Raw genomic sequence first — 14,020 nt, forward strand, 5'->3', positions numbered from 1 at the left:
AATCAACAGTGGTTTTGAAATCGTTAATTTGGATGACGAGAAGAAGTTGACATCAATCTCGCGTCCTAGTTTCAAATTACTTTTTGCTTTTATCTCTGAGAGTAAAAAAGGAAAAGAAAAAAAAATACCAGAAGTTGATAGATCTTTATTTATTTTTTAAGATGATATTGAATTTTCAGGGAATCGAAAACATAATTTTTTTTTTCCTTCTGTAATACCTTAATTGGTAATAAGGCGCCGTGTCGTCCAATTCGGTCTGTAATCATACTTGTGATAAACAAATCGGACTCCCGCTGCATGGTCGATCGATTTTGTTATCACTCGTATGATTACAGACCGAATTTGACTCCACTCAGTCCCATTACCATTACTAATGTCTTTTTGGGTACGGTTTTTTTCTTAAAGTTAAAAAAAACATATGACATATGACATATATGTTATTGAGTAACTTTTCAAAACGCTTAGTACGAAAAATTGGGAGGACTTAGTGACTTCTATTGAATCAATAATGCTGTCTTTGACAAAATACATTACAGTTTAAAGAATCAACCGGTTCAAACTCAAATTTCATTAACTGAAAGAAAGACAGGCAGTTTTAGTCGAAAAGAAAAAAATTTTGTCTTGTCATAAGATTAGTTTTGCTATTATTCATTTTTGAGCGGAGAATGAAGAAGGGGAATGAGTAGGAACCTTTCTTTCTTGGGAAATCGATTTTTAGACTTATAGTGCTATTAGGCAGATGTTATTAATCATTAATTAACCTGCCTAGACGATTAGGTTTAAATAATGTGGTTTCCCCCAATGGATTGAGTGCTTAAAAGATAAGATGACAAACACGTTTCGTTGGCGCCACACCAATAGATAGCCTCCTAGAAAGAAAACAACAAATTGAACCCCGCGTATTATTGGTTGGAAGAGAATCACAAAGGCTCGATTAAAGAGGAACACGTTCTAAAACAGGTTTTCAGATCAGCTTACTAATCTCGCGTGAAGTTGGTACAGAATCCGATGTGCGTCATGGAAAATACGATCTGTCCTCTTCTGTCTCTGTTCCTGCTGTTGTCTGCCTCTGTCTCGTCTCAAGGTTAGTTTTTCCAGAGCCTTATTTTGAGTGAAGGATGGTGAGGGTAAATTAGTAATATATGCAGAACGATTCTCATTAATCACACTTGTCGGTTAACACCTGTCATTTCTCTAAATTAGACATAAGTTTTCTTATCTTCACCATAGAAATCCCTTTATCCGCAGTTTAAAACCTCCATAAAATTCCTTTACTTTCTATCGGATAAAATTATAGGTGGATCGATGTCTTCATTTTCTCTCAATTCATAAGGGTTCGTGTAAACATTTGTCCGCAACTAATTACCTACCAGATTATAAAGCTAAAAAATCATCAAGAACAGAGGTCAACATTTGACGGAAATTGAAAATTTAGAAGTCATCAAAATCGAGCAAGTTCGCTGGCTGTATTCTGAAAGATTTGTCATGTTGTTTTCTGAAAGATGTGTCACGTTGCACGTGAAATCGCTATTACCAATTAATCGATAACCCGAGGGTAATTTACCTAAACCAACCATTACAAGATATTCAGTTCGTTTAATCAAACCTTGTGATAAAACAAAGGCTTCTAGAATAGAGCTCAGAGTTTAGGCTTTCATAGCTCATGTTTTTATCGTCTCGACCATGTCACACTTCATCCAGTCACAATGAACACAAATGGCAGATCGCCAAATATCACGCATCAAATTTTTATCACAGAACCACCAACCAGTCGACCGTTACTCTTAAACTAATCGCACCACAAGAATGCGCACTGAAATGATATTTAAAAAAACACAAAAAATGCCCTTGGAATAGGGGTTTGTATGGGGGATCAGCATTCTCAGTTTATATTGTTATGCAGCATTTAGTAAGTTTCTAATTAAAAAGTCAGTTAGTTATAGTCAGTTCAGTATGATTTAATTTTTCGTCTATATTTACAACGTATTTACGGTATGAATTCGAATTCCGAAGTTATTAAGGTTTGAGCTGTCGTGATAAGTTTACAAAGTGTCACAGCCACAAGTGGACGTGCTTAGTTTGTTCACTGATCTTGCTTTAGACTTAGCCGAAAGTTCTTGTTTTGACGAACGCAGTCAGATGTTGATTCAGTTTAACGAAAGCATCATGATTTAATACTTTGTTTTTCGGATCGAAAGTCTCGTGAAATTGTGTGGTTTAGCGTTCTAAAAACAAGTGTTTGATTTCTCAAGGTCAGCCAGCTAGCACGCCCACCCATATCTGTCAGTAGTGAATATATGAGCCTGTTCTTTACAGTTTACTTAGTAGAGAGTGGGAATAAGAGAGAAAAAATAATATAGAAAATAGAGAAAAGAGAAGACTAGAAGAATGTAGACAGCGTGCAAAAGAGTAGAGTCAGAATTCCGTAGTTGAAGAAGAAGCATGCAGTGGGAATCAAAGTTTGAGGGCTATGAAAATTAACCAGAGTTACTCAAAATGCTAATGTAAAAGACCATTCGATCATGCATACCTTAAGCAAGCAAAAAAAACTTCTGTAAAATGACACCGCTATTCCAAATTCCAAAATTCCAAGATGACGAAAAACCGAGTAATAATAGAACGATTTCTCTACTGCCTGTTTTATCTCTCATTTTATGTAAAGACTCCCATTCAATCAAAGCGGAGATAAGGAACGGCTCTCAACTGAAAATTCATTAGTGTCTTTTATGAATGCTTCCTTACGAGCGATTGACCAGACTGTATCTATGTAAGTTATCAACCGGCAATCGGTGAGAGATACAAAACCGAGGGCTACGTGGATGATATCAAGCTACTTTTGCCTTACAAGGTTGGAGCAAAACATATCATCCATAACGATTTACATCTAAGCCGTACTTGGTCTTTAAAATTGTCTTTGCTCAACACGGAAAAGACTAAGCTTGTGGTCTTTGGCAGTCTCCCGACGAACCGCGGATTACAGGGTTCCAAGCTCTCGTGCTCGGAAAGCAACTCATGATAATAATAATAATAATGATGATGATGATGATGATAATAGCGGTGAGAATAATATAGGAAAGGACAGATATCTGACCGATCTGATAACAAATAAACGTTCAGTCAGTTAAAACCGTTACTGGCCAGAAATCATTCCATCGAAAGATAGGGAACGTAAGGAATTCATTTGAAAAAGATTCACAGCTGTTTAAAGGTCCTACTAATTTAAGCAAATTAAAAAAAAGGGTTTAGCAAATTTTGAAATCAAGACTAATTGCAACATTGGAAAACCTTTTTGCGGGATTATGCAATAAATTTTCATTCAAATCGATAATACCTGCCCTAGAGCATTGTTTTTTTTCATTTCGCCGCCCAAATTTTCAATCTAAGCCTGCAGAAGGATGATAATAGCCACCTGGAAATTGTGTAGAATAAATAAAATCATCTAATTTTCTTCAATGTTATTACAGTGCTGAGGGCAAAACATATTTGGCACATCTTATAAATTTAGCGACAACTATATCAGCAAATTAAAGGCTTATTTCTCTCCGTTTAGTTTCTTCCTAAATCTAAATCTAGATCTAAGAATATTTTCAGACGGGTGCCACTGTTCGTTAAATTTATTCATTAACCATTAATTGCCTTTTAAAGAAGACGAGCGAAGTCATTTGAATAATTAAGTCTCCCTCTTTGAATAAAATTCATATTAGCACCGATAGTAATTGGTTTTTTATTTATTTTATTTGGTTTAATTTTTTTTTTCAATATTATGAAGCAGCAAAATTTTATTAATATTTCACTGGTCAAACGGAAATGGAAAATTTTTGTTGAACAGAAGATTATGAAGAGTGTTCACATAAGTGTCCACCTCCCTGAGGATTTTATTCTCGGAAAGTGTTCCGCACCATGAAAATTTTACATTCTATGTGTGTTCTGCTATTGTTAAACGGTATCGTGACTGCCTTTGTCACATCGCAAGGTTAGTCTCTGTAATCACTCCTCTCTGACTAAAAAAAAAAAAAATGTTAGGGAGTTTGATCTTCCATAATCACATCTAGCCCAAATATCTGCTATTTTTAAGAGGATATGTCTTGTTAGTTTTTTATCTTCATTATCAATACAATTTCGCTTAGCTGCATCTCGGCATGAAAATCATCATTTTGAAAACCAATTTCTTTAAACTCCTTGACCAAGTCAATTTTAGTTTGATAAATCGATGTACGGAAAGAGTCTTTTGCAACAGTAAACATAAGAAGTAACAGGTTATGCAGTAAAATTGCATGTGCTTTCAAGTTTCTTCTAGTCTCTATCTGTTTTAGCATGTACTGGATTCGTCCAAGAGGAAGCTTCATATCGTGAATGTTGTCGTCTGAATGAATGCAAAGACTCATTTTCATTTCATTTCATTTCATTTTATTTTATTTAAACACGGTCAATTCATCAGCCTAAAAAATACATATCACATACCCTAGAATATTTAAGACTCAAACTATATACTATAACACTAAAAGCTGTTTTCCGTGAGTGCCGTGCGTTAGACTTAAAGAATGTCATTGATCTTACGTTTAAATACCCCCAGAGACTCTGTGTTCCTTATATCGCATGGTAGACTGTTCCACTGTTCCATAATGTGGCGCCATTGTAGCTAAAGCTTTTTCGGTAATAATTAGTGCGCGGTTAGGGAACATTGAGCTTATTTTCAGAGTCCCTGAGGTCATAAGCAGAGTCACGCCACGTAAACTTTGAACACAGATACTCTGGAGCTAGCCCGTGCAGACATCTAAACATCATGGTGGCTTTGTGAATTTCCTCATCCTTTTATTGCACTGCTCCTCTAATGTGTCCACTGTATCGATTGGCTTGGTAATAACCATGATCTCCGACAAAAAGTCGATTAATCTGTCATGGTTAAGTGAGAGACACAAGTTATCAACTCAACTCAATAGCTTTTGAGTAGTGTTTAGAAGTCCTACCAAGAGGTCCCTTAGCGGTGCAGTCGTTAAATAGTTCTTTTTGGGCCGAGAGTTCACCGAATTGAGCCATTATCATTGCCCAATAATTTTGCAACGAGATTTAGTTTGACACCGTGAACTGGAAGTATGCTAAAATCTGAAACTTGCTACTTGACAGGCAGCTTCATTGGCTGGTTTCACTGATCTGGACTTACTCTCAGGTGTAATAACTTCGCTATTCAATCCTCTTTACTTAATTTACAGCTTAAGCGTCTAGTTGAAAAAAAGCAGAACTTATTTGAACTTCTTCGAATTAGTTTGAATTTACTGGGGATGAAAAATATAATTCTTCAATGACATTACCGAGATCGGGGGGTTTGCAATCGTCAACTTCTTAATTAAGATACTGTAGTACGTTTCTCCGCAAGATGAATGGATTGTATCATCCAATTCTTCCTCTGGTGGCAGTATAAATCAGGGATTAATAGACGAACGACTACAAGGTTTAAATGCTTTATCGATTAAAATTCTAAAATGAATGAATGAAACATCACTAGGTCGTGACACATGGAAGTCGAGGACTGGCTCTGAGGCCTCGTTACAAGATAATTGTAACAAGGAAGGGTTCAATGCTGCGGTTAATGATCAGTTTTCCAAAGCAAGAATTGGTATAATTGCCAATACCCAAAAAGAGTGCGAATCCTGTGATTCCAGAATTGGCTTTGGCACAGGTGGCTCTCCTGACAACTCCAACACGTGTGGAGTTGTCAGGAGAGGGTTTCCCAAATCGAATTTGCTAAATCTCGTTTCCTATCAAAAGCAACGATTTGCTCGTTCTTAGTAATAGAGAGGGACATCTTATACAAAAATATTGCAGTCAAAAGTCGCACATTAACAAAAGAAAAATGATAGCGTTTATGAAATTATCTGTAAGGACGCCAAATGATGGAACACTTAGCACTTTTCGAACAAAGTGATGTGGGAGTTCTTTAGACTAAAGATTTTATATTTTGAGCTTTCCACAGGCTAAACATTTTATATTTTGAGCTTTCCACAGACTAAACATTTTATATTTTGAGCTTTCCACAGACTAAACATTACATTTCAATCTTTTTTAACAAAAAAATAATGCAGTCAAAAGTGGTTCATGCACTCATGAATAAGATATTGGCGGAACAAATTTCAATTCCTTACCGAAACACCGAAAGGAAGACATCGGAAATAGCCTGTGTTTTGCGAAATTCACGAAAGAAAATTGATAATGTTAATGGAATTATCTGTAAGGACGCCAAATAATGGAACACTTAGCACTTTTCGAACAAAGTAATTTGGCAATTCTAAAGACTAAAGATTTTATAATTCAAGCTTTCCAAACCTTCTCCGTTTGACAGCGAAGTTTTTGTTTATATATTTAAGTTGCGTCACGTTGCTCCTTTGCGTGGTTCAAAGTTCGCATAGGCACAGACAAATTACCTCTGTAAGATCTTTTTGAAAAAGTGCCTACCACTACCGTGAACCAAATCCAAAATCTAAAGCTGACAAATCGATTTCCTTCGTTAGTTAAATATACATATATGACGGTCTCAATAAGGGGGATGGCTTTTACGGGTAACAGTTCAAGTTTTGGTCATTTTACAGCTAATGATTTAAATTCGTCAATTATTGTGCTTAACGGCTATTTTTTTTTCTTCCTTCCTTAGTAGGGCTGACGGTAAACCCCATTGACACGCTCTTGTATTCTTATACCACTTAAATGTGATATTATTATCAATCCGTTTTATTCACGTTGTCCTTGGGAAGCGTTAGCGGACATAAATTCCTAGATGTATCTGTTTTTCCCCAAATTATAGAAAAATGAATAATTATATTTTCTCAACCGACAGGAACAGTCACCTTGGAAACCGAGGATAATCAAGAAACTTTACCACAGATGTCTAGTCTGCTTTCCTTGGACAGGTTTCGATATTTGAATGCTCCTAAACTTGACGAAATCATTACATACGACGACTTTGAATGCATGTTTAGGTGTCTTCACCATCCTCTGTGTGTTTCCGTAAACCTGGTTGCCGAAGGTGAACTGCGGTGTGAGTTACTGTCACCTCATGAGAACAGCAATCCTATCGAGTACAAAGAAAATAAGAATGCGCATCATTCTCACTTTTTGGTAAGGGATTATCTTGATCTTTAACTCAAACCGATAGCTTATTTGCATCAATGAAGTCCAAACGAAGAATTTTCCTAAACTCTGTTTTACATGGTAAGCGAGGAAAATGCAAATGCATTGGGCATAATGTTCCTCACAAAGAACACGAGGTCGAGCTATAAAAGGTCATAACCTACTAAATTAATCATTCATTTTTATCCATTGCATTCTAGCTAGTTCTTCAGTGTTGTTCCCCATTCTGATGGCCCAATTATAATGAAACAAAACATGGGTTCAATTGTTTTCATATCATATCAAAATGATACCTGTTTATCCTTGCGTTTTAGTATCAATTCAGAGTTTTTGTATTTGGAAGGAGGGTCTCAAAAGAACCTCACATTTTCAGAATGGTGAAGGTTTATAAGATAGAAGTTAATTGCCTTAATATAGCTTTAAGGGCTTATGTTTATTTATTTATTTCTGCTTCAGAATGCTTGTGTAAAAAATCCCTGCAAAAACAATTCCACTTGCCGAAGCGATTTTACTGGAAAAGGTTATATCTGTTTGTGTTCAACTGGGTTCAAGGGCTCGACTTGTCAAGAAGGTAAGACACGTTTTCGATACTAAAAAAATTATACAAAAACAAACGAAAAAAAACACACGTGGACATCGTGACGTATTGCTCCCGGGTTTAAGGTCTATATAATGTCGCAAACACGTTTGGGTGGGCTTTTTATATCCTGGGGATGGGAGGCGCTGATGAAAAGATTGAAAAAGCCTACACGATCATGAAGTTGGAAACTATTGCTCATGTTATTGACTAATAAACAAAGGAAAACTTTTTTCAGATGTTGATGAGTGTGCTGAGGGATCACATAAGTGCAGTGTTGATGCTGTGTGTAACAATACCAAGGGATCTTACAAATGCACATGTAAACCAGGATACCATGGAGATGGATTGACGTGCGAGGGTAAAATTTTTAAAGTATGAGTAATCTAATGAGAGCTCATCCTTTTTAATCTAATTGAGCCAGCATGGTAATTATCGATCAGAAATGTGTTTACAACCAAGACCGAAGGTTGTACTGTGAGAATACCATTCCGCAACTTTGACAAGTGTTTCGTTCACTGCACACCACGGAGTTGCTTTTTTTGGGCTTCCCCAATCAAGTTTATTGTATGTAGTAAGCACAAGATTTAAATAAACTTATTCAGACAGCTTATCAAGCTACCAGTTTCACTCCAAAATGCTATTTAAATAGCTTACATTTGCTGAGTAAAAGTTTTTCGTCAGTTTTAAACGAAATGTTACTTGCGTTGTGTAGTATGCGTATCAAGGCATCATCAGATTGGGGTGGGTATATACTGATCCACATATACCTCAACAATACGCGAAATACCCATGTAATTCTGTACTTCATCTTATTTTAGGTCCTTTCTCTCATTCGTGCACAGAAATTTACAAAAGTCAAAGGTACGTAAAAATAGATAATTCTTTTTAGTTGAGTGTTAGGGTTGTGATAGAAAACTCTAAAAATAAGCCTAAAGGTTGCTGAACGCCTTCTCGTAAGAGTAAAACTAAAATTATACAGTAGAACCTTAACTTAACGGTCCCTTGGAGACCAAGAAATCTGGCCAATTTAAAATAAAGGTCGTTATAGAAGGTTGGTTTGACATTGCATCTGTTTTTACAAATATTAGGTCTTTTTTGCCTTTCAAAATCTTTCGTTTCTGCGAGTAAACCAAGTTTTGCCGCAGTAAATATACTTTTCTATGCGAAAAAATTTCAAATACTAAACATATCTCGGGCTGGAAAAAGCCGCACGGCCCTGTGCGGTTTGAGAGAATTGAACAAAGGATCAAAAAGAGAGAGCGACACTAGGTCCCTGTGTCGTGATCTACAGCCAAAAAGCCAGTTCATAGTAACAGTTATTACTCCACGTAAATCAATAAATAAATGAAACAAATAATTAACACGTAGAAAAAACGCCTTAGCCTCAGTTCACAGGAGAATAGAGCTTATCAACTTCTAGTGGATTATGCCAAGGTCAATGTTTACTGTCACATGACTGATGACCTTGACAGCTGCGGGGGTGGTGGATGGACGATGGTAATGAAAATGGACGGCGAGAAGGTATCTTGCTTCTCATCACTATTAAACTTGATGCAAATGTTCTATTGAAATGGAAAAATTTAACAGGTGACCTGTTGATGAAAGGAACTATAATCAGTATGCGCTATATACTATCCCTTAATATATATAAAAAAAATTGAGTTGATAATGGAAATTGGCCACCGACTGTAAAGAGTTTCAAAGCTTACTTAGCACCGACTGCACGGATGACACTTTCCCCTTTTCAATCTTCCCTGTAAAGGGTGACATGACCAAGGTTTATCCTCCGAACATTGGCAACGTAAACCTGACGTGGAATTGCAAATTCATAAATGAATTCAGACGAATGTTTAGCCTCAATATTTATTCACCTAAAAGACTGACCCAAAAAAAGCAACCAGGAAAGCGAAAAACAACAATAATAATAATAACAGCCTTGAGGCTCAATGCCGAATGCCTCAAATTTACGTAAACTAGACAGATCAAGTTCTCCACTCTTGCTGTAAGAACATTTCGAATCATTCTACCCGTTGTGATTCTAAAAAATAATTTTCAAATGGATTCAACCATCATTCAATTAACTTCAAATTTTCCATCTACATAGCCAAACTTCAACTATGATTCAGAACTTTGGAATAACACTGATGACTTCAATCCTAAAGGTGGGGAGACTGGGTTTGACTTAAATGAGACGAAGCTACCGACTTACTGGAAAACATCGTTCTCTAAGATTTGTCTTGGAATGAAGCTCGGCAATCTTTCAAGGTTCATTGTCATCAAAAAGGAAGCCAGCTCTTTGTACTCACTGATCGCCGACGGACATTATCGTGAAACATCACTGGGTAGTGACACGTGGAAGTCGCTGATTGGCACCAAGGTATCTTTACAATTAAATTGCAACAAGGAAGGGTTCAATGCTGTGGTTAAAGATCAGTTTTCCAAAGCAAGGATTGGTATCATTGCCAATACCCAAAAGGATTGCAAATCCTGTGATTCCAGAATTGGCTTTGGCACAGGTGGCTCTCCTGACCACTCCAACACGTGTGGGAACACTGCAAGACACGGAGGAGATAATGGCGACAAAGACATCAAAGCCATGGGCTATATCTTGGTTCAGTGACAAGATCATCGATATAATCGCCAGGAAATGGACAAAAAGCTAACCGAAAAGTTGTAACATTAAGATGCAGCAAAAGGGGTCTGAATAAGCAATTAGACGCCAAGCACGAAATGATCTAGTTTCGTCTTTATGGGATTTCCCAAAACAAATTTCAACTTCCAATTTCTGATAAAAAAAAATTAACGTTACGCTGTTGGTCCTAGAAGAGGGGGGGGGGGGGAAGTGGGAGGGTTGTAGGGGAATAGGAGGACAAAGATAGCGAGTCACCCCCAGCATAGTCCGCCTAGATTGATCAGACCAATGAAATATCTATAAATAGTTAGCAGCCTGGTAGTGTATTGAAAAACGTATTTCATATTTGATCACAAAATGATTAGATGAAAATGTTAGTAGTGCACGTCTAGTAACCTCAGGGTTCATTTATCTTTTTCTGAAAATTTGAGGTCAGCGAATGGAATGACAGATGACCTTTGTCAAAACATATCAGTCACCAATATTACTACGATTGTTGTCGTCATTACCATACTAGTAAATAAGTAGAGAACAACAAATCTTAGCAAACCGAAGGATATTACAATAAAGCCATGGAGCATAAAGCAATGGTTGATTTTGGCAATATTACATAATATATATATATTCCAATTAGGTTCTCTGTACATAATAAGACTTCAATACTTCGGGTTTTAGATTTTAACTCTCGGATATTTGGAGGCTTATTTTATTATCTGCTTGTTTGTTTTACTTTACGATGTGAACTAGGTCGGTCACCTTACATCGTTTTCATGATACTTTACTCATCATATAAAGAGCCTAAATTCTCCGTCATGCTATAATAGATGGTTTTGCTTCATAAGATCACTCGCAACATTATTGATTCTCACCCTGTTACTTTGATGATCTTGTTTTGAAACGAAACTATTTTAAGACCATCATATATTTCAGGTATAAAAAAGGTAAAAAAAAAACGAAAAATGAGTAATTCTCATTCTCAAGGAGCTGGTGTAAAAGTTACCTGCCTCTTAAATATTCAGTTTTGAGGAAAATCTATTTTGAGCTCTATAGACGATAAACAGTGCTCGAATTTTAACCAGCGAATGGCAAATCTATTAAAGAAAACTTTTCTTTCAGTTTAGATTCTTGCTAAATCTAAGGAAGTAAAAAAATTGAGTTACATCTACGTTTATATGGTACTATAAAAAACGATATCACGCTAATCAGAAGACAGGAGGTCTATAATTGGTCAGAAAAGAACAAGGAAGTTTGATTTTAAGATCAATTTGTAAATCTCACGGGGAATCGGTCTCAGAATGCGATCCGCACCATAAAAACTTGACTGCCTCTGTTACGTCGCCAGGATATTTATTTCCATGGCCTATTTTTCAGTGGGAGATAGACGTCTTGGGAAGTTAAAGATAGGGCTGTGAAGTTTAGTTTCCAGATCAAAAAGGTGAAGTGTGGTCTGGTAACATGACTGTAGAAAGAAATGAGACACCAAGTCTAAAGTACTTTGGTTTCATCGTCACGCTCCAGTTTCTCGAAATTTCGTTTTCGTTCAAAAGTAGCGATTTGTTCGTTCTTAGTCCTAAGAGAGGGGGAGAGGGGAGGGACAGAAGCCCTGTATGTAGTTGAAAAGATAGAGAATCGTCCCAACCCTAATCTACTTAATTTCATCAAATCATATAATACGAATAAGAAGCTACCTATTTTTTTCGTTTATCCAAATCCTAGTTTTGGCGAAAGAATCGCCTTTACTGTTTTGTTATCCTTCTATTTCACTGGTTGGTAGTTTACAAAGAAATGCTAACATCTATGCAGGCATTTGAATTAATTGAAAATAATTATTCCTGTAGGAAAAGTGCCGATCGCCCCGTATATAAACTTTCTGTTGTAATTAAGAGCTGATTGTAAGAAAACAAAACAAAAAAAAAACGACAACAACCAAACTTCATTTGGTGAGGTGAGTGATATTTTGTGTAATGAATACGGTTTCAGTAAAGCAATTACGATCCCTATTACATTTATTTTTCATTCTATTTAAAACAACCCATCAGTTTCTGATAAATTTCTTTTGATTCACCATCAGTTTTAAAACGAGAGACAAACTTACAGATAACTCAATGGTTCAACCGGCAAAATTAATATCTTAGAGTATGATATTACGATTTAAAATGTTTCCCTTTTCTACTTCAAAGCACCTGTGTTCAAAACCTCTGCAAGAATAACGCTACTTGTCAGGGTCGTTTTACCGAAAGAGGATTTCGTTGTTTCTGTACTGCTGGATTCAAAGGTCGAAACTGCGATGAAGATAAATCTTTTCGGTTACTCGGTCATAAGGTACTAATTACTGCAAGCACTTGCGAGCTCGCTATATAAGGGATGGCTTCTATTGCCGCGAAGGTAAGCTGGGATAATTTGCCACGGACATAAAATTTTCCAAGCCTCGCGTGAAAGATGATGTCTAAGAAAAACTATTTGAGCTTTTTCCTCGCTAAATGGAGGCTTCTGAACATGTGCCTGTAAACATTCAGATACATGTGTACGGCACAGAATTTGCCAACAGCTTATGGTCTCAAACACGATGATGATTTTCAGAGCAACTTTAAGTTTATAGTTTATATTTACTTCTGCTATCATAAGAGCACAACAACACTCTCCCATATTCGATCAACTCTCGGAAGAAGAATACCATTCCAGAGGGGCCTTAGATGCAATAATTGGAGGAAATATACCTATCGGAAGAATGCAGAATCGACGAGGCTTGAAAGCAAAGATTTTGCGGGCCAAAAAAGGGTTGATACGAACTGCGTTAGAAAAAAAGGGTTAAGACCAAACTTCATACAAATAAACGATAAATAACAAATAAAGCTCTAAAGATACTAACAATATACATTTCAAATTGTGATCCAAATTCAAGCTATTCTCTTACCGTGAGATCCAGACACGATTGGATGTCATTTCTTTACCCTGCTTAAACAAATATATTAGAGCCGGATCAATGGATGGTTATACGATTTGCGTGATAAAACTGATATTAAGAATTAGTTTTTGCTGCCAAACTGCGAGTGGTTTTCGTGTTTCTTTAAATACTGTTTTGCTGTAATTTAATGTGATAATATGCTAGGAGGAGTTTTTCTTTACATATTTGAGATCATCTGCGATCTATTACTGAAAAGACGCGGGGTGATACTGAGTCTACTCACTAAATGGATCATACCAGGAAAAGCTTACATCCATGATTAATTAAAATTTTTGTGTGTCGCTTCTTTAAATTAAAAGTATTTCATTCAATGGACAAAGTAATGTTAAATGTAAATCCTTTCGATCAAATGTTGGAAACTTTTGAACATGACATTGACATTTAAAATAAGGGAAATTACTTTTTAGAAGTCGATGAGTGTGCTGAGGGATCAAAACACTGCAGTGCTTATGCTGTGTGCAGCAATAGCAAGGGATCGTACAGTTGTACTTGTAAATCAGGATTTTCTGGAGATGGACGAAATTGTAAAGGTAAATTAATCATCGTTGTATATGACAACTGAATGAGCGTTTGTTGTTGTTCCTTGACCCTATTAGCCGCGACCTGTTGATATTGTAAGGAAGAAGTCCGTGCTGATCGTTCCTAGGAATTTAGGGTTTAATCAAAACTATATTGAACTTAATTTTCGAATAGTGATTGGTTATCACCAGCCCAATTTGAG

At 36.4% G+C, this 14,020-nt stretch overlaps 1 protein-coding gene across 2 annotated transcripts; it reads left to right on the top strand.

Moving 5' to 3' along the window:
- Positions 1-951: 951 nt before the first annotated feature.
- On the top strand, positions 952-11,447 carry LOC113682642 (uncharacterized). Of its 2 annotated transcripts, none has more exons than XM_089212926.1 (7): positions 952-1,084; positions 6,830-7,110; positions 7,579-7,693; positions 7,938-8,060; positions 8,521-8,563; positions 9,085-9,223; positions 9,807-11,447. In XM_089212926.1, exons 1-7 carry the CDS (start codon positions 1,009-1,011, stop codon positions 10,320-10,322), a joined length of 1,293 nt encoding a protein of 430 aa, XP_089069052.1. In that variant the 5' UTR covers positions 952-1,008; the 3' UTR covers positions 10,323-11,447. The 2 variants fall into 2 exon arrangements, with proteins under 2 accessions (XP_089069052.1, XP_089069053.1); XM_089212927.1 differs by lacking the exon at positions 952-1,084 and adding an exon at positions 3,232-3,973.
- The last annotated feature ends 2,573 nt before the right edge of the window (positions 11,448-14,020 follow it).

The sequence above is a fragment of the Pocillopora damicornis genome, chromosome 7, assembly GCF_964200805.1.
Source record: "Pocillopora damicornis chromosome 7, jaPocDami1.2, whole genome shotgun sequence".
NCBI lineage: Eukaryota > Metazoa > Cnidaria > Anthozoa > Scleractinia > Pocilloporidae > Pocillopora > Pocillopora damicornis.